At 41.8% G+C, this 21,487-nt stretch overlaps 1 protein-coding gene across 4 annotated transcripts in view; it reads left to right on the top strand.

Moving 5' to 3' along the window:
* The window catches only part of LOC124504093 (E3 ubiquitin-protein ligase RNF103), a 114,930-nt gene extending 94,240 nt beyond the window's left edge, over positions 1 to 20,690 (top strand). For all 4 annotated transcript variants that reach the window (XM_047069415.1, XM_047069411.1, XM_047069412.1 and 1 more), the window contains 4 exons: positions 5,117 to 5,296; positions 15,122 to 15,243; positions 18,375 to 18,489; positions 20,091 to 20,690. In XM_047069415.1, coding sequence (XP_046925371.1) covers positions 5,117 to 5,296; positions 15,122 to 15,243; positions 18,375 to 18,489; positions 20,091 to 20,233 — 560 coding nt within the window. In that variant the 3' untranslated portion in view covers positions 20,234 to 20,690. The remainder of the gene's footprint in view (positions 1 to 5,116; positions 5,297 to 15,121; positions 15,244 to 18,374; positions 18,490 to 20,090) is intronic.
* Positions 20,691 to 21,487: the final 797 nt, after the last annotated feature.

The following is a 21,487-nucleotide window of genomic DNA, read 5'->3' as shown; positions in this document are numbered from 1 at the left end:
TTTTTTTCAACGTTTATTTATTTTTGGGACAGAGAGAGACAGAGCATGAACGGGGGAGGGGCAGAGAGAGAGAGGGAGACACAGAACCGGAAACAGGCTCCAGGCTCTGAGCCATCAGCCCAGAGCCCGACGCGGGGCTCGAACTCACGGACCGCGAGATCGTGACCTGGCTGAAGTCGGACGCTTAACCGACTGCGCCACCCAGGCGCCCCTCTGTTTTTAATTTTTTGAGGAACCACCATACTCTTTTCCACAGTGGCTGCACCAATTTACATTCCCACCAACAGTGCATGAAGGTTCTCTTTTCTCCACATCCTCTTCAACACTTGTTATTTCTTGTTGTTTTGATTCTAGCCATTCTGACAGGTGTAAGGTGATATCTCATTGTGGTTTTGGTTGGCATTTCCCTGATGATTAGTAATGGTGAGCATCTTTTTGTGTGTTTGTTGGTGATCTTCAGAGAAATGTCTATTCAGGTCTACTGCCCATTTTTTAATTGGGTTGTTTGGGGTGGGTTTTTTGTTTTTTGGGGTGTTTTTAGTGTTGATATGTTGTTTAAGTTCTTTATATACTTTGGATATTCACCCCTATCAGATATATTATTTGCAAAGATCTTCTCCCATTTAGCAGGTTGCCTTTTTGTTGACAATTTCCTTCCTTTGCAAAAGCTCTCATTTTGATGTAGCCTTAATAATTTATTTTTGCTTTTGTTTCCCTTGCCTGAGTAGTCTTATCTAGAAAAATGTTGCTAAGGCCATGGTAAAAAAATTACTATCTATGTTTTCTTCTAGGAATTTTATGGTTTCAGGTCTCATGTTTAGTTCTTTAGTCCACTTTATTTTTGTGTATGATGTTAGAAAGTGGTATTGTCTCATTTTTTTGCAAGTAGCTGTCCAATTTTCCCAGCACCATTTACTAAAAACAGTGTCTTTTCCCCATTGTATATTCTTGCCTCCTTTGTCATATATTGACCATATAAGTTTGGGTTTATTTCTCGGCTCTGTATTCTGTTCCATTTGTTTATATGTCGTGTGTGTGTTTGTGCGCGTGCGCACGTGCCAGTAGCATAGGGTTTTGATTACTATAGCTTTATAATATATCTTGAAACCTGGGATTATGATACTTCCAGCTTTATTCTTTTTTCTCAGGGTTGCTTTGGCTTTTTAGGGTCTTATGTGGTTGCATACAAATTTTAGTATTATTTGTTCTAGTTCTGTGAAAAATGCTGTTGGTACTTTAATAATGATTGCATTGAATCTGCAGATTACTTTGTATAGTATAGACATTTTAATATTCTTCCAGTCCACAAGCATGGAATGAATATATTTTCATTTGTTTGTATCATCTTCATTGTTTTTATCATTGTTTTAATAGTTTTCAGAGTACAGGTCTTTCACTTCCTGGGTTAAGTTCATTCCTAGGAGTTTTATTCTTTTTGGTGCAGTTGTAAATGGAATTGTTTCCCTAATTCATCTTCTGCCACTTCGTTATCAATGTATATAAATGTAGCTGATTTCTGTGTATTTTATCAGGCAACCTTGCTGACTTCACTTATTATTTCAAAGAAGGAATCGTTAAACAAAAAGGAAACAGAACTTAAAGATTTAGAATAGTCTCAATCTGTACATATTGCAAAAAAATGAGAAAGCATGTTTAGAAGAAGACACAAGGGTATGACTGACCAACCATTTGATAAAGAGATTAGAATGTGTGTTAACCATGGACTTCTTCAGTGACCCCAACAAGATTTCTGCCAATTTGGACTGAAGGAGATGGATACAGGTCAGAATGAACGAAGGCTGTCAGACTTGGATTCTGCACGACAGGACAATAAAACAGACCATTAGGCTTCAAACTTGCACTGTTCTTCAAGGAAAGAATGTCTTAAAAGCTGATTCAGAGATCATCAGAGCTACCATCTTGGTTCTAGTAACCCACACTGCTTTTAATCAAAGCTGTAGGGAAGGACTTCTAGTAGACCCCTGGTGGTATGACCCCCCCCCCCCCCCCCCCGCCCAGCAGAGCCTTAGGTTGGATGGGGCCTTTACAGAAAGTCACAGCATGGTGGTACCCCACTAAAGTATGAGGGTGATATTGCCACCTCAGTGGGTCTGGAAGTCAGAGCACTCAGTCAGAGAAGATTATTCTTGGCTTTTAAGGTCTTCTAGAGTTTGCCTTGCTAGGTTTTGGAATTGCTTGGGACTGTCACCCCTTCCTTCCCTATTTCTCCCTTTTGGAATGCCTGTTGCATGTTCATAATTGGAGAATAATTTTGCCTCAGGATCAATCATACCTTGAGTCTCACCCATATCTGATTTAGATTACGTGGGTGACATCTGGCTTTGGCTCAGGTCATGCGATCTCATGGTTCATGAATTCGAGCCCCGCATCAGGCTCTGTGCTGACAGCTCAGAGTCTGGAGCCTGCTTTGAATTTTGTGTCTCCCTCACTGTCTGCCCCTCCCTGCTCATGCTCTGTTTCTCTCTCTCTCAAAGATGAATAAACGTTAAAAAAAATTTTAGATTGTATATTTTATATATAATTTATTTTTTAATATAGTTGGCTCACATGTTACATTAGTTTCAGGCATTAGATGAGACTTTGGACTTGAGAAGTTAAAGTTGATGCTGGAACGAGTTAAGACACTCGAGGTGGTTGGGATGGAATGAGTGCATTTTGCATGTGAGAAGGACATAAATTTGGAGCAGGGGGAGGGGGCAGAGCAGAATGCTGTGGACTGAATTTTTGTGTCTCTTGGCCATGTCAGGATACAGCAAAAAGCTAACTGTCTGCAAACCAGGAAGTAGGCTCTCAGCAGGAACCAAATTGGTTGTTGGCACCTTGATCTTGGACTTTCCAGCCTCCAGAATTGTGAGAAATAAATCTATGATTTTTAAGCCACCCAGTCTATGGTAATATAGGTATATACACAAAAAATTTGAAAAGGGTCTTGTAGAGATATTTGCATGCTTATGTTCATAGTGTCATTATTCACAATAGCTAAGAGTTAAAAGCAACCCAGATGCCTGTTGATACATGAATGAGCAAAATTGGCATATACATGCAGTGGAAAGCCTTAAAAAGAAATTCTGATACATGCTACAACACAGATGAACTTTAAGGATGTTATGCTAAGTGAAATAAGCTAGTCCACAAAAAGACAAATACTCTATGATTCCATTTATATAAGGTGCTTAGAGTAGTCAAATTCGTAAAGGCAGAAAGTTGAATGATGGTTACGGGGGGGGGGTGATGGGAGGAGGGAATGGGATGTCATTGTTTAATGGGTTTGAGTTTGAGGTTTTTTGTTGTTTTTGCTGCAAAAAACATTATTGTTTCCATTTGGTACATGGTCAGGGTGGGGCTCTTGGGTGGTTGAAAGCTGCCTCGTGGCTGCACGGGAAGGCTCAGGCAGAAGCCCAGACACCAAGGGGGTGCCAGAGGGATCCCTTCAGAGGCTGCCGGGCTATGCAGACTCAGTCTTGCTTGAGGAGTGAGCCTTTCGAAGAGATCTTTGCCCAGCCTAGTGGCTGGCCAGCCTGCGCAGGCAAGCCAGGTGGTCACCATCCTCCTGAGTTTCCCCTCCTCATCCAGGAAATGGTTCTCCAAAAAGTCTCAGACATGGGGGGTCTGCGTGGGCAGAACCCCTGGCTTTCAGATCCCAAGGGGCCTGCTTCAGGTTCTTGTCTAGAACCCTGGAGTTTTTGCCCCACTGATCTTGAGGCGGCTTCTGCACCTCCTGGAAGAGGGAGCTGATTTTTTATCTTCAAGAGATGCGAGGTGCCCACTTATGAAGGAAGTGGCCCAGGCCCTGCTGAGTCACATTCTAACAGTTGAAATAGAAGCCCAGGAGAGGCAGGTATAGGAGGTACACAGGTAAATGTTGACCAGGAAGTTGAAGGTGGAATAATTCTTAGGAATCTCAGAACCTCAGTGAAATACTGCAGATGAATCTGGGCACTTGTGTTTAATAGCAGTAAGGAGTTAAGCTGGAAATGTGGTGTTGGCTGATCCCACAGGTGGAGGATGGCAGAGAAGATGATTCCAACAATTGCAACTAGAAAAATGGTATGGGGCCTTTCTGTCTACATACATTGTTAAAGCAAGAGACAGATCCCCATGACCCTGGGCACACAGCCTGAGTTTCAGTTTTGAAAGTTATAAAGAATTTTGGAGATGGATGGTGGTGATGGTTCACAACAAAATGAATGTGCTTAATACCACTTAGCTGTACACTTAAAATAATGGTTAAGATGGCAAATTTATGTTATGTGTGTTTTACTACAATAAAAGTATCTCTGCTGTTCATAAAGCATATAATACAGACGTATCATACCTCTGGTTGATGATGTTTTGATACTTTAATATGTTTGGGTTTTCCTCAAGTTGCAGGTTTTTATAAATCATTAATAAATGTACAGAGATTATACTCCCATAATTGCAGAAACATTATTGGTTATTAGAGAAAGCTCATTTATAGTATGTTTAAAGTTCCTTAGTACAGTACCAATGAATGTTAGAACGGCCTTGGAAAGGCAGTTTTGAAATTTTGCCTAATGTAATAGGATTTACTTACCTGTTTACTCCTAAGTTACTTTAATGTTGTTTCTGGAAATAATGAAAACCTATCACATTAATTATTTTAATTTTGTTTAAATCATCCTCTTTGTTTTTCTTTTTAGTTTTTTTTTAAGATTTTATTTTTAAGGGGCACCTGGTTGACTCAGTTAAGTGTCTGACTTTGGCTTAGGTCATGATCTCATAGTAAATGTATTCAAGCCCATGCTGGGCTCTGTGCTGACAGCTCAGAGCCTGGAGCCTGCTTCGGATTCTGTGTCTCCCTCTCTGTCTACTCCTCCCCCACTCATGCTCTGTCTCTCTCTCTCAAAAAAAATTTTTTTTTAATGTTTATTTTTAAGTAATTTCTACACCCAACATGGGGCTTGAACTCAAAACCTCAAAATTGAGAGTTGTACCCTCCACTGACTGAGCTACCCAGGCGCCTCTGTTTTCCTTTTAATAGACCCATTTAGATCACCATAAGAATGGATTTGAATGCCAATAAATCTGGTTTACCCTTAATTTTTTGGTGTTTTGTCTTATGTTCTAAATTTAGATATCCAAAGAGAAGAAGAAAAAGTAAAACGGTCAGTGAAAGATGCTGCCAAGAAGGGCCAGAAAGACGTCTGTGTAGTTTTGGCCAAGGAGATGATCAGGTCAAGGAAGGCTGTGAGCAAGCTCTATGCTTCCAAAGCTCACATGAACTCTGTGCTCATGGGGATGAAGAACCAGCTGGGTAAGATGGCCATTATCTGCAGCCTCCTCATTAATGCTGATGGCTCTTGCTACTTTTATTAGTCCTGGCTGGATTTCTTGAACGGGAAGAACAGACTCCACTCTGGTTTTTATTCTTTATATTGTCTTGGTTGGAGTGTTACACAAATGCAAAATATAATTATTACTATCATTATTTTATGATTCATTTTCTTTCGCAGTGTTGTTGCAATAATGGCAAAATAAGCATATAAATCTGCTTTGCTTAGAATATTCTGCCTCATGTGAACAGTGTTATAAAGTGACCTGAGAGTTGAGTCAGAGGAGTAAGAAGTGAGCCTGTGCATTGGAGGAATAAGAAGAGAATTTCCTCTGTTCCGAGAGAGAGTCATCCAAGGCAAAATGTTAAAATAGTCCAGGTCTGGGGCTCCTGAGTGGCTCAGTTAGTTAAGCATTCAATTCTGTTTTTTCAAGTTTATTTGTTTATTTTGAGACAGAGAGAGGGAAAGCATGAGTAGGGGAGGATCAGAGAGAGGGAGAAACAGAATTCCAGGGCTCGAACTCATAAACCATGAGATCATGACCTGAGCCGAGATCAAGAGTCAGATGCTTAATAACTGACTAAGCCACCCAGGCACCCCTAAGCATCTAATTCTTGATCCCAGCTCAGTTCTTGATCTCAGGGTCGTGAGTTCAAGCCCTACACTGGGTATGAAGCCTACTTTAAATAGATAGATAGATAGATAGATAGATAGATAGATAGATAGATAGATAGACAGACAGATAATCACTCAATCCAAGTTTATTTTTGGCTTTAACCGCACCTCCTTTTCTGTCTTATCTCTGGCTCTCTACCTAATGCTTCCTTACATCTTAGGAATCTGCAAACTTGTAATGGGTATTCACACATGTGAGCTATCAGTTTAATTTCTAAAAATGTATTATAATATTTAAAATAAGAATAAACATAATTTAGTTTTCTTTTATTGTCCAGTGTAATACTGTTGTGATCTTTCACATGCATCTGTCTCTAGGCCAGTGACAGCTTGAGTCATAGGTTAAATTTACATCCAGTTGTTTTCTGTTTGTTTTTTAAATTTTTTTTATGTTTATTCATTTTTGAGGGAGACAGAGTCAGTGTGAGTGAGAGAGGGGGAGAGAGAGAGAGGGAGACACAGAATCTGAAGCAGGCTCCAGGCTCCAAACTGTCAAGCACAGAGCTCTATTCTGGGCTCAAACTCATGGACCGCAAGATCATGACTTGGGCCAAAGTTAGATGCTTAACCATCTGAGCCACTTAAGCACCCCTAGTTTCTGTTTTTTAACTTAATTTCTGTTAAATTAAGAAGTCCTAACTCAGAATTATAGTTCCTTGAGAATGGCACCAAATGACTGTTAGATATTTAGACTTGAGTGTGGACTCAGAAATTACAGAGAAATTTTACACTAACGAACATTTTCAGGGGCGCCTGGGTGGCTCAGTCAGTTAAGTGATCGACTTCGGCTCAGGTCATGATCTCACAGTTTGTGGGTTCGAGGCCCACATCGGGCTCTGTGCTGTGACCCTGATGAGTTTATTTAAAATTTTTTCGGTATTTCCTTTTCTGAGTGAACATTAGAAAACATCTGGCTTATTCTCCCCACACCCCCCATAAAGTTGCAAAGATGAAAGTAGACAGGATAATAATAGTAGATGTTTAAGTACCTGTCACCCGGAATGAATACAATTTGACATTTTGTTGTATTTGCTTCAGTTTTATATGCTAGAAGAAACAGTATTACTAAAGTTGAAGCTCCTTTAATATGTCTTCCCAGTTCCCTTCTCTCTCAACCACCCCATAAGTAATCACTGTTAATGAATCTTGATGTTGGTAGAAATGGTATTCTGTATATACCATTTATCATTGTGTTTTTGAAGCATACCCATAATGACATATTTTTTTTAACTAGTGGATGTTGTTTCATCAGATGGATGTATCACATTTTACTTTTCCTCCACTGATGGACATTTAGGCTCTTTTCAATATTTTGCTATTACAGTGCTGCTGCGAATGTCTTTTCTCTTTTGCCCATGTGTAAAGGTTTCTCTAGAACAATTTTATACTCAGAAGTAGAATTGCTGGGTTAAAAATAAGTGGGCTGAAATTTGCTACAATTGCAAAATTGTTCTCCAAAGAGGCTTTACTAATTTACATTCCCACAAGCAGTGGATGAGAGTTCCTTTTTCCATACCTTTTCACCAACCCTTGTCAGACTTTGTAATTTTTGAGAAATGTTACCTTATTACAGCAGATAACATTTCTCTGGGAACTAGTGTACTTGATCACTGTCTTCTGTTTAGCTTTTCTTTCTGGTGTACTGATTCCTAAAGACCTTTTCAAGCAGGTAGAGCTCATAGGTAATCATCCGCATGAAAAATCTCTTCTCCTGTAGCATGTACTTTCAGTAGTAAACAGAAGCTCTTGAATGTACTGCACAGAAGTCAGAGCTTGTTATCCTTTAAATATATACCCATAACAATATATTTTATTGTTTGTTTCAGATACATATTATTTGTGGTTTTCTCACAACTGGAAAGTAAAATATTTGCTGGTTTTTTTTTTTTTTAATTAGAGCACACGTGCACAAGTGGGGAGAGGGGCAGAGGTAGAGAGAATCCTAGCAGGCTCTGCATTCCATGCACAGCCCAACTTGGAGCTCTGTCCCACGACCCCAGGATCATGATCTGAGCTGAAATCAAGAGTTGGATGCTCAACCAACCACGCTAGCCAGGCACCCCGTTTGGTCTTTAAATGAGTCAGAGTGCCCTAAGACTCCGTTCTAGATCCTCCGCTGTTTTCCATATTCACTGTCTTCCCCCAGGTGGCCTTATCTAATGTCGTGCCTCAAAATACTGCTTTCCACATTTTTATCTTCACGCCTGACTTTGTCACCTAGGGTGTGGTGACTCCACTTATATCTTAATGGTTATGTTAAGTGGTTATCTCCACTTATGTCTTAATGGTTATGTCAGAATTACTACACCTGCACAGAAATCTTGTCTGGTCCTACTTCATCTGTATCTGCATCTACTCCCTTGTATTTCCCCCTGGGGAACCTAAGACCCCACACAGTCTCATCTGTAAATATTTCCACATGGATTCCTAAAAGACAAGGGTGCTGTCCCTTCAGTTCCCTGGTCTTTTAGTTCTTGGATGTGTTCATGAGATCATTTCCTTTCCACTGTATTTTCTCTTTCTTTCTGGAAGCAGAAGATTTTGTTAGACTTCCCAGACTGATCCTTTAATTTTCTTACCTTTCCTGTTTTCCATTTTGAAAATAATAATAGCACCTTCCTCATAGAGTAGTTGTGAGGGTTATCAACCAACGCCTGGTGTGTGGTGATTGCTCTATATATAGCTCAAAATATGATCACTGTCACCAATTTTGTTGTTGTGTTTAACTTTCTGAGAAATTTCCTTAACTTTATTTCCCATTTCTTCTCTCAAATTCTTCATTTTGGCTATCTGAATTTTAATTTACAGAAGAGTTCTCTGATTTTTTTTGAAATCATCCTGTTCTTATTTCATGAACACTTCTTTCTGAAATGTTCTAGTGTTCCTTGAACTGTTTGTCAGGGCTCCTTCTCACCACCCTCTTCTTCTCTATCTCTCTTCTTTTTTAAGAAAGAAAAGGAGAGGGTGGGGATGGTGGGGAGGCTGGATTAAGTGTAGGCAGCATGAGAAACTTCCCCAGTCTTCTCAGGCAGACAAAGCTACCAAAAGTGAAATGATAATTCTTTAATAAATCCATTTTTTAGCCCCTATTATGTGGCAGATGTATTGCTGGGCACCAGGGATAGTCAACATTATAGGCACAGTCATTGCCCTCTAGGTATGGGATGAAAGCAGCTAATCTGTAAATTTAATAAAAATACCTAAAAAATAATAAATTTAATAGTCAAGTAAGTGGTACTTCTCTTGCAAACTGTGATAAGCACCAGGAGACTGGAAAAGGGAACCGGAGTGGAGAATGGCTCCTTTCAGGGACCAACAATACTGAAGGACGACATGGGTGCTCCAACCTGAGTGCCAGGCAGCTCGTAGGAGAGCCCTGGGGCCAAGAAGAACTGCACATTTAGGAAGTTCCGGGAGGTTGGGGTACAGGAGAACATGGAGGAGGGATGGCCGGAGAGGCTGAGCAGAGAGGTGAGGAAGACAGTTTTTACAGCCGTCAGGAGAGCAAGGGTTTTCAGAGACAAGCTCAGATTGAGATCGCTGTAGGGGTGGCACAGATAAACTGCAGGACGAGTTCAGAGGAAAAGTATTCTGAGGCGAATCAGAGGCATCTCAGTTCATGGATTAGGGTGCACAAAGGCACAGATGAAATACTTCAGGCTGTGTTCAGCAAACAGTACGTGTTTCAGTTTGACAAGAGCACATTAAGTGGGGCAGTGGGAGGTAGAGCTCCAAAGGTAATTTGGAGTCAGTTTTGTAAGTTAAGCAAGGACTTATCATTCCATTTTGTAGGCAGTAGAGTGCCATGCACATTGTGAGCACAAACTGTAGGTGCAGCAAGGGACTGGCACAGCAGGATGGCAGGCGGGGGACCTGAGTGGCCATGGGCAGGACCTGAGTAGCTTAGTCAAATGAGATGCACGGAAGAGAGGACACTGGGAAGTTTTAGTCTGGATGCAGAGTAAATGGATGTAGTCAGGGTACAAATAAGCTGGAAATGCTTTAAGACCTTGAACCTGAAAAGAATGCAGGGCCATTAAAAGACACTGGAAACTGAGAGAAGGGAAGCGGCCCTAAAGAGAGAACAGAGCTTCTATTTGGGGCTGTCCAGACTGACTCCAGGAGGATCATCACCCTGCTTCTAAGTACTTAGGCACCAAGCTGGTGGGAGGAAGCCCTGGGGAGGTTGTTGAGAGGCCTTATAGTAGGATGTTCCTGATGGCAAATTAAATACAGCAGAGAAGGGTGGCACCGAGGACAGAGCAGGAGGGAGGAGTCTATATTTTGGAACGAGAGAAGAGAAAACTAGAAATACTATAATGAGAGTTGCTAAGATTAGGGTCTTGCCCTCAATGTCTGCCCCCCTTCTATCCTAGCCTGTTGTTGCTTTGAAAAGTCACCATTTGATGAAGTCACTTTCCTCAAGATCTTCAGCTAAAATGCAGATATCCCTGGGAAGGGTAACATGTTAAGCCTTGTCAGCTATTAATACGTTATGATTAGATGCTTTCCAAGTGATAGCTTTCTGACAGCAGCTTCTTGCAGAATAAGACAGATGATGAGTATGCTTTAAAAGGGGGAGTAAGTTGAGAGAAAGTTTCAAAGGTGAGACAGGAAATAGAATTACCATATGATTCAGAAATAATGTCTCTGGGTAGATACCCAAAATAATTGAAAATAGGGACTCAAACAGATATTTGTACATCCATGTTCATAGTCACATTATTGACAATAGGAAAAAGGTAAAGGTAACCCAAGTATCCATTGAAGGATGAATAGATAAACAAAATGTGGTATATATACACACAATATTATTCAGCCTTAAAAGGAAAAAAATGATGGGGCGCCTGGGTGGCTGAGTTGGTTGAGTGTGCAACTCTTGATTTTTGATCAGGTCGTGAACTCATGGTTCGTGGGATCGAGCCCTAAGTCAGGCTCTGTGCTGTTAATGCAGAGCCAGCTTGGGATTCTCTCTCCCCCTCTCTTTGCTCCTCCCCTGCTGGCACTCTCTCTCACTCTCAAACTTTTAAAAAAAAAAAAAAAAAAGGAAGGAAGGAAGGAAATGCTGACACTTTGTTACAATGTGGATAAACCTTGAAGGCATTATGCTAAGTGAAACAGGCCTGTCCCAGAAGGACAGATAACTATGATTCCACTTACATGAGGTGCCTAGAATAGTCAGATCCACGGACACAGAAAGTACATTGGTGGTTGCCAGGAGTTGGAAGGAGGGGAAGTGAGAAGTTGAGAGTTTCAACAAGTTGTTCCCCAGGTGCCATCATTCTATGTAATTGAAAATTTGGGGAGAACTAGTTTCTATTTGTTAAAGTCCCTCCCCTTCTTTTTGCCATATGAAATTGGTTGATTTTATTTATTTCCATAAAGAAACGCTCTGGAATTTTTATGGTCAGTACAAGAAAGGAATAACACATTTCTGATCTAAATATGTCATTATATATAGAGGCATTTGATTCTTTATTAACCACCTCAGTGTTGCTTGCTGTTAAGACGTGAATATGTTTAACATTTTTTAAAATCCAGTTTGAATAACATAGTTTTGCTTGTTGTCTTCTAAATGCATTCATTGGTTTATTCAACATTTGAGAGTCAGCTGTGTCAGGCACAATGGAAGGCACTGGGAATAAAATCATGAGTCCACCTCCAAATAAAAAAGATATCTTGTCCTCTCTTGGGCAGCACATATTACCAGAATGGTGACTTTAATGAGAAGATTCAATGGTCTGTGCAGAAGGATGGTATGCAAATTCATGAAGCATACTGTTAAAAAAAGAAATCCATCCATTAGGTCTCCACTCTCTAGAGCTGTTAGTGGGGCCCTGCCCTGCATATTGAGGGAGGAGCATACAGAGACCTTGCAGCTGGAGGAGCCTGGAATGCTGGAAAAACAGCAGGAAGATCTGGCGGTGGGCTGGGGAGGGACTAGCAGAAAGAGCTATAACCAGGCAATGAGGCTCATGTCATGATCCCTTTCCGTGTGACTTTGCTCTTTCTAATTTTAAATGTCAGGTAGTTTTTATAATGCTAACCTCTTGTTTTCTGTATCATTCTAACCTTTTTGGAGATTCTTTTTTTATTGTGAAATATGTATGGCTAAAAAATCTTCTGTGCTCTGCCTGTTCACTCCTCCCTCCCACCCCAAGCAACCATTGATCTTTTTACTGTCTCCATAGTGTTTGCCTTTTCCAGAATGTCATATAGTTGGACTGATACAGTGTGTTAAGTAAGCCTTTTAGATTTGTTTCTTTCATTTAGTAATATGCATGTAAGTAAATTTCCTTCATTTTTTTTAAGGTTTACTTATTTGAGAGAGAGAGAGAGAGAGAGAGCACGAGAGAGCACGGTGGGGGAGAGGCAGAGAAAGAGGGAGACGCAGAATCCAAAGCAGGCTCTAGGCTTCGAGCTGTCAGCACAGAGCCCCATGCAGGGCTCAAACTCAAAAACTGTGAGATCATGACCTGAGCCAAAGTCGGATGCCCAACTGACTGAAGCACGCAGGTGCCCCAGTTACCTTCATTTTTTTAATGGCTTGAGAGCTTTTTTTAACATTGAATATTCCCTTGTATATACCACGCTTTATCTGCTCCATTATTGTTGTTCTTTTGCAAGCAACATCTTGGTTGCTTCTAAGTTTGGGCAATAATGAAGAAAGCTGTCAATCTGCAGGTTTTTGTGTAGACATACGTTTCAGCTCATTTGGGTAAATACCAAGGAGCTCATATATAAGAGTAGGTTTAATTTTGTAAGAAACTGCCAAATTGTCTTCCAAAGTGGCTGTACCATTTTGCATTCCCACCAGCAGTTGCTGTTGCTCCACACCCTCACCAGCATTGAGTGTTGTCAGTGTTTTGGATTTTGACATTTTAATAGATGTGTAGTGGTATCTCCTTGTTTTAGTTTGCAATTCCCTAATGATATGTTGATCATCTTTTCGTGTGGGGTTTGCGGGGTTTTTGCCATCTTTTTTGGTGAGGTATCTGTTTAGGTCTTTGCCCATTTTTAATTGGATTGTTCATTTTCTTACTGAGTTTTAAGAGTTCTTTGCATACGTTGGATAAACATTCCTTTCTCATTTGTTTTTTGCAAATATTTTCTTCCAGCTTATGGCCTACTTCTCATTCTGCTGTAGGGGTGACTTATTATTATAAAACAGTTTTTATCTTCCTCACATGCTTCTTTCCTTGTGGAACATAGAAAGTACATTTTAGTTTTTAGTCTTTTATTTTTCTTTGTATATTCATCTTTCTTTGTTTTGAGTTTCCATTGTAGCATTGGCCTTTTAAAAATCTACTTCCCCCAATCCTGATTGGCAATCAAATTAAAGTCTTTTGGGATTAGTTTTATTTCTAAGTTTATTTTTGCTTCTTCTTTTCCCACTATACTCTTCCTTTTCTTCTTCTTCTTTTTTTTTTTTTGTTTGTTTATTTTGAGAGAGAGAGAGAGAGCAGGAGAGGGGCAGAGAGAGAGGGAGACGCAGGGCTCGAACTCCCAAACCATTAGATAATGACCTAAGCCAAAATCAAGAGTCAAGATGCCCAACCAACTGAGCCACCCAGGCACCTCTCTTGTTTCTTTTAACAATCAGAAACTCATACCCTTTTCAAAGTACAAATGTTTTAGTATTTAATACTTATCACACCAGTTTTTTTCTTTAGCTCCCATCTTTTTATTTTTATTTTTTTACTAATTCAACTCAAAAAAGTTTATTGAACACATGTCATGTTCAAGCACTCTCTGTGGGAAACTCAGCATGTAAGTTAGGATAAAACGTGGGCCTGCGTAGACATCAAACTTTATAGTTCAAAAAGAACTATATGGAATAAACTTTATTTTTGCCCTTCTTTCCCTCACTTACCTTTTTACAATAACCAATAGTAACTTTAATATTTTAAAACTTTTTTGTATCATTATAATGGCATATATAATTTGTTATTTCAGCCATATAGATTCTTGATATTTCTGCTGTAATATATACTAATCTTAATCTTAATAGATCAATATTTCACTTCCCCATTCCAATGTTAAGGAGAAATGAAGAATTCTCTGCAACTAACAAACTTCCTTACTCCTTTAGAAAAATCGCAAAATGGTGTGTATGTCACCCAGATATTTCCCTGGTCACTCTTGTTTCCTTGCCTCTTGTTTTCCCTTACATGTGAGAGCTGCCTAGAGTCTGGATTCAGATGGGTAAATTTTTAGTAACTCGTAGCTTAGCCAGGCACTGCAGTGCTCAGGCGGTCTCTGTGCCAGTTTTGTTGGACAGCTCAGAACTTTAAGTCTCATGATATTGCAAAACAGATTTGGAAGGCTGCCATATCTTTGACATGTTAAAGATGTGTGTATGGTGGTGGGTAGGGTGCAGGGCAGAGGGATGATCATTTGCTATTACCATGATTTCTTATACAGAAGTGTGTATATGATCAAACGACAGAAAATGTTTCCGTAGCAAGGAACTGTAACCGCCATACAGCAACACATAGACTCACTATGTATCTCATCCTGATTTCTCTCATTTTCCTGAGGACTAGTGACAGGGCCCTCAGAGAGCAGCAGCCATCCATAGGCTGGTGTATGGGGAACACTAGTTGTGTATAGCCTAAAGTGTTGTATTTTCCAGTGTGGCCCTGGCAAGATCTAGAGCTGTTCCTCCCGTGTGACTTGTCCTGGGATCACAGTCATTCCTAGTGGGCTTCCTTCCCTAAAGCTCAGATGCACGCCTTCAGGCTGCTTTCCACATCAGCCGGATGGTGTGCATGCTCAGAGTGTGTACCTGTTGTAGCTAAAGTGTACGGTTTAGAAAAGTCAGTCTCTTGGTCAACTAGCATAGTAATGTAGGTTCACAGATAGTTTTGGGAGTCTACCTACTACTGTTCTCTTTTATTAGAATAGCTTATAATTTGACTATCACTCTTTTTTTGTTGTTAATTAGGCTTCACACCTGCCACAGGGCGCAGGGCGAGGCTTGAACTCACGACCCTGAGATCAAGACCTGAGCTGAGATCAAGACTCAGATGTTTAACCACCTGAGCTACCTAGGCGCACCTGACTGTCATGCTTTATTCCCAATCCTGTGTCACATTCTGTTGAACGATCCTGTTCCTTTTCCTTTTCAGCGGTTTTGCGAGTGGCCGGTTCCCTACAGAAGAGCACAGAAGTGATGAAGGCCATGCAGAGCCTTGTGAAGATCCCAGAAATCCAGGCCACCATGAGGGAGCTATCCAAAGAGATGATGAAGGTGACCTGGGGCCAACTCTGCATCCTATTCCAAACAGTTAGCAGTCACTTCCAGCAGAGCAGGGTGCTGGGGCTGGGTGGGAATGGACGGACCACTGTTGCCGGACAGAAATGATTTTGAAGACCGAGGAGCAGCTGTTAGCACTGGTTGAAACTGTCTGAACTGAGCATGGCAGAGGATGGGTCAGATTGCCAGTGTTCCTTAGAAGAAGTGAAAGTATACCCAAGGCTCAAGGGGAGGTGGAAGATTCAGGGAGCTAGAGTTTCCAGGCTCCAACATGAGCAGGGAGACAGAAAGAAACCAGGGTCTTCCTCAGGGGAGTATTAGTGACGCTGGGGAGGGAAGTCGTTCCAGACCAGGAATTGGCAAACCTTTTCTGTAAAGGCTAGATAATAAAATGTATTTTATATTTTATGGGCCATACATTTCTGTTGTAACTACTCAACTCTGCTTTGTAGCACAAAAGCAGCCATAGATAATACAAACAAATGAGCATGACTGTGTCAAAGTAAAACTTTACAAAAACAGGCAGTGGACTGGATTTGGCCCACACTCTGTGGAGTTTAATGTCCCCTATTTTAGGCCAGAAGAGGAGAGACTGAGAACCGAAAGCAGTAAGTACCTGCCACCCCCAGGATCAGGGCCTGGAGAGGACCTATACCGGTGGCCTTCAGACAGGGAGGGACAAGGCTCAGAAGAGCACAGTTACTTAGTTCCCTGCCAGCCAGTGGTACGTCACACGTGCTGTCCTATAGAGTCCTCCCAGTGACCCTGTGGGGGAGATATTTTTTTTACCCCATTTTACACAGGAGGAAATTGAGTCTTCAAGTTGCCAGGTAATTTACCTAAGTGGCCTTGGTCGTGACAGATCTGGGCTTGGAGCACAGATGTCTGACCTTATTGCTTGAGCTGCCTCAGAAATGGTGGTAGGAAGTATCTCAGACAGGTGTGTTTCACACTTTTGACTTGTGACCTAAGAGCCAACACTGTATACTTCAGCTTGTGCATAGAAATTGCGTTTCTTCTTCCTAGGGAATTTCATTTATGAACTTGAATTAGATGCGGGACTCTGAGGCATGGGGGAGAGGAACTGGAGAAAACCAATAGCAACATATAAAGCTCAGAACCTAGGTCTTTGGGATGAGAAATCCTTGGGCAGTAGTAGGAAGGAGGGACCAGGGTCAGGAGTGTGTGTCCTTTAAAAGTGGTACGTGGATCTTTTTTCCCAAGTTGTGATGACTGTCCATGTAGAACAGGATAACAGGGTAATTCTTGGAATGACTTTAGGCCCGCTAAATTCTAAATTTGTGACCACTAGGATCTGAGGGGAAGCCCCTTTAAGAACCTGGGGTCTTTTCCACAGTGGTTTCTGAATAGTGAAAGGAGTATAGATTTGGAGGAAGGCCTGCATGTAGTAGATAATAGTTACTGAGGTCACTCCAGGATATACATCCCCAAGTACAAACTGAAGCCTGTGGTAGGGGCCCAGCTCCTCGAGGGCAGGGACATGATATTAGTCATTCCATTTGTCCCAGCCCCTGTCCTTTGTGTGGCACAGAGTAGGCATTTGATGAATGGTTGCTGATCGAATAGGTGGATAAATGAATGAATAACAGTTTCTGCCTCCAGGATATGGAAGGCTGTTACAGTCAGGATTCCAGGAGGCTCGTGTAACTAGTTAACCAGCATGTACTGCACCTCTTTTCAGTAGCCTCCAGCACTGAGATGACATCCATTCATTCAGGCCATTGAATTGAATCTGAATTGAATCTGTTTATTCATTTTGGTTGAGAGGAAAGGATCTGAGAATGGGTAGAATATGGTTATTCTGATTCATGTTATTAGGAGTCACTTGAGTGTTCTGGCAGCACAAAGGCAGGCAGGAGAGAGGGCTTGCTTTTACATCTGATAGCATCAGCGTAGGTAGTGAGAGTCATGCTCTGCCGAGTGCAGGGAACCAGGGCTGGAGCTGTCACAGGTGACCTTCTGCTCCTTGAATCACTGGATTAGGTACAAAGCAAGGGGCTCAGCTGTTGCAAGTGGCAAAGCAGTTAGGATTTTTCTCTATTGGCAGCTTCTCAGAAGCCCGAACCCTTGCTTTCTTTCTGCCTCTCCGTCCCTTCCCACCTCTTCTCCCCAGGGGGGCTCTTTCTGACATTGGAGGATGCTGTTCTGACCTTTTACTTCAAAACCAAACAAAAAACAGTAGGGTCCTAGTTGGGAGCTGAGGACAGTGCTTGGCAAGGAAGACTGCGGGTCTGGCCTGTGTTGGCAAGTGTTCAAGAACAGTTTCCTTTTTTTTTTTTTTTTTTAAATGTTTTATCTATTTAAATGTGGGGCTCGAACTCACGACCCAGAGATCAAGAGTCGCACGCTCTTCCAACTAAGCCAGCCAGGCGCCCTGAGAACAGTTTTCTTGTGTGCCATACTGGAGCCCTGCTACCTCGAGGACAAAGGAGGCTGAGTGGCTGGCTTCAGGCTTCCAGGCACAAGGCTTCCAGTAGAGTCTGGGCATTACCTTGTTGGGTCCAGAAATGCTGTCTGATCAATTCTGTCAGGAATGGAGGATGAGGCTCTGGTGAATTGATTGATCCTTGCCAGACCCCCTGGACTGGCCCTACACCAGCAGCTGTGACCTGGACGTGCTGAAGTACTCTTCAGGCCTTTTTAGGGTTCCGTGGAGCCCCACTCTGCTCTTGGTACTTGTTATCATAGTGCCCACTAAGACTCCACTCAGCTTTCACACTGTGTTTCAAGTCCGGTGCTCACGGACTCTGCTTGCAACGTTAGGGCTCATGCTTCCCAAGACAGCTCAGGGCACACTCACTTTCAACAAGTTGTTCCCCAAGTGCCATCATTACTGTCTGGGTTACTGTAAGAGGCTCCATTGACAGAGGCCCCCGTCCAACCTTGGTGCTGAGTCTGGGAAGTTTCCCTATGGCCGTTGCCTTTCTTCAGAGAGGACAGACAGCATCCTCGTTTCTCATGACCGTCTGTCTTGAGTGTTCACCGTCAAAAGGGTGGTCTGGACTTACAGACACTAGAGCTCAGGTGGAACTGGACCCACAGATGTTTCTGTGAAGAACATTTTTACCAGTTGAGGGACGTGATGTGATTTTTTCTGTGTTTAGGCTGGCATCATAGAAGAAATGTTAGAGGATACTTTTGAAAGCATGGATGATCAGGAAGAAATGGAAGAAGCAGCAGAAATGGAAATTGACAAAATTCTGTTTGAAATCACAGCAGGTATGTCCTGAGACTCTTCGACTTTCTCTCCTCCGTTTATGGTCATTCTTCTTGCATTCACTAAATTACCTAGTACCTTTTTCTTTAAGACTGTAAATGCAATGCAGTGACTCTTTATGCAAGTTAGCTATATATTGTGCTTATTTTTCAAGATCTTTTAAAAATGCAAAGAGTTTTAAAAATTCGTAAAGTTTTCAGAATGGTGAGGAGAAACTGCTCTCACAACACTGCTGTTGGGAGCTTAAATTTCTTTTTTTTTTTTTTTTTTTAAATGTTTTATTTATTTTTGACAGAGAGAGAGACAGAGCATGAGCGGGGGAGGGTCAGAGAGAGAGGGAGACACAGAATCCGAAGCAGGCTCCAGGCTCTGAGCCATCAACACAGAGCCCGATGCGGGGCTCGAACTCACAGACCACGAGATCATGACCTGAGCCGAAGTCGGACGCTCAACCGACTGAGCCACCCAGGCGCCCCAGGGGAGCTTAAATTTCTATAGACTTTCTTGAAAGCAATTAGGCAGTAGCTGTCAAAAGCCATCAACCTGTCAGACTGATTTCTGGGAATTTATTTTAAACTAGTAATTAAGGATGTGCTGAAAGATTTAACTCAAGGAAGTCTGTTGTAGCATTATTTATCATATTGAAAAGTTTGAAATAACCTAAATGGATACTAATAGAATACTGGTTGAATTATATCTCTTTTAATGGAATACTTTATAGCTGTGATAGTGTGGAAATACGTTCATTGACATGGAAAGACATTCACAATATAATGTGTGAGAAGAGCCTTGTTATTGAAATACATGCTCGTGTGTAAAAAACATGTCTATGGGGCGCCCGGGTGGCGCAGTCGGTTAAGCGTCCAACTTCAGCCAGGTCACGATCTCGCGGTCCGTGGGTTCGGGCCCCGCGTCGGGCTCTGGGCTGATGGCTCGGAGCCTGGAGCCTGTTTCCGATTCTGTGTCTCCCTCTCTCTCTGCCCCTCCCCCGTTCATGCTCTGTCTCTTTCTGTCCCAAAAATAAATAAAACGTTGAAAAAAAAAAATTTAAAAACATGTCTATAAGACAAGACTGGAAAGAGGATGAACAAAAACAGTCATCTCTGAAAAATGGTTAATGAAGTTTTAAGCTTTATTTTTACTTCTGGAGTTTGGGTTTTATGTTTAACAAAAAAATTCGTGAGATTTAATTTTTATCTGTTTTAAAATTATTTGTTTAATTATTTGTTTTTAAATTGTTGGGAAAGACTAGTTCCTCCAGGAAAACCTTTTGTGGAAGTTTAAAAACAGTTTAGTTTTACTGAGAGACATGTAACATCTTCATGAATCTTGAAACTTAAGTATTCAATAGTGTTTAGGAATTTAGAACAAGAGTGGCAGTACCAAATTTCTTAAAACCCGAATCCTCCGTTATTATGACCTTGGTATCATCACAAGTTGGCGTTTGCACTTTTGTCACAGTGAGCAAATCCGCCCGCGAACAGCTTGTTTTATTGCCCCTTTTCTGTTTCTTGTTAGGCTCTTCAGGTACGAAAGGCAGAGAGGATAAGGGACCACTTCTTTAAAATGATAATTTGTTCATTTGTTTGCTGTTTCTTTTCAGGGGCCTTGGGCAAAGCACCTAGTAAAGTGACCGACGCCCTTCCGGAGCCTGAACCTTCAGGAGCCATGGCCGCATCAGAAGATGAGGAGGAAGAAGAGGCTCTGGAGGCCATGCAGTCCCGTCTGGCCACACTCCGCAGCTAGTGGCTGCCCAGCTGGGCCCTCAGGCTCTTTCACAGCCCACCTACCGGGAGTGGGCACACTCCTCTGAAGCAGTCACCATGTTATGTATCTCTTGCACTACGCCTCTGAGGCACTTTTATTCTGAGAAGGTTCTCTGCTCATATCTCTTCACTTTGCAGAGGTTTGGGGATCTCAATGGGATTGTCCTTGAGAGTTGGGGTTATAAATGCATCATTTTCAGGGGTATAAATAGAAGCATCCTTTGGGGGGGGGAGGGCAAAGGAATCTGACTTCATGCGATGCATCATTTTCAGGAGCATAAACAGAAGTATCTTTTGGAGGGAAGGGCAAAGGAATCTGTCTTCTCCCGAAGCACTTCTGAGGATAGAGTTGGCCTGAATGTTGAGGACTCTCCATTTTTTTGTCTCTAAAACACTATATAAAATGGATTTTAATAAATTTTTGCTTTAACACTTGGTCTCATTGTAGATTGTCATGTGCAGTGAATTTTCAAGGTGTTTGCGGTCTCAGATTATATGTTGGCCTTGGAAAGAGAGAAGGTGCTATAGCCAGTCATATGGGACTTGGAAGCCCAGCAGAAGAGGCTTCTGCTCCGTGGATGCTGTTCCCCAGCTTTCACAGATGTGGTGTGGGAGCGACGCTTCTGCTTTGTCATCTGTTTAACCAAAAGGATCCTCAAGAATTGTGACTCCTTGTCCTGTTGGCCGGATGGCTGTATTATGTCCTGACAGGTGTGCATATGTAGTTTGCTTCCCTTCCTTCCCAATGCACGTTGGACCCAGAGCAGACAGCTGTGAGATTAGGACTTTCACCGTCCAGCTGCTTTTCTCTGCTGCTTTTCTCTGCTGCTGCTGCTGCTGCTGTTTGTTGTTCAACTCATTTGGGTAAATACCAAGGAACACAATTGCTGGATCACTGGTAAGACCATATCTGGTTTTGTAAGAAACTGCCAAACTGTCTTCCAAAGTTGGCTGTACCATTTTGCATTCCCACCAGCCATGACTGAGAGCTCCTAGTGCTCCACATCCTCATGAGTAGTTGATGTTGTCAGTGTTTTGGATTTTGACCATTCTATCAGGTATGTAGTATTATCTCACCGTTGTTTTAATTTGCAATTCCCTAGTGATTTATGATGTTAAACATTTTTCCATGTGCTTTTCTGCCATTTGTATATCTTTTTGGGTGAGGTGTTTAGGTCTTTGCTCATTTTCAATTGGGTTGTCATTGTTGAGTTTGAAGAGTTCTTTGCATAAC

Source organism: Lynx rufus, unplaced genomic scaffold (assembly GCF_022079265.1).
Source record: "Lynx rufus isolate CCGP_SWC_20201006 ecotype Redwood Valley unplaced genomic scaffold, mLynRuf1.p SCAF_8, whole genome shotgun sequence".
Lineage (NCBI taxonomy): Eukaryota > Metazoa > Chordata > Mammalia > Carnivora > Felidae > Lynx > Lynx rufus.
The sequence above is the reverse complement of the archived record's forward strand: the minus strand, read 5'-3'. Positions and strand labels throughout refer to the sequence as shown.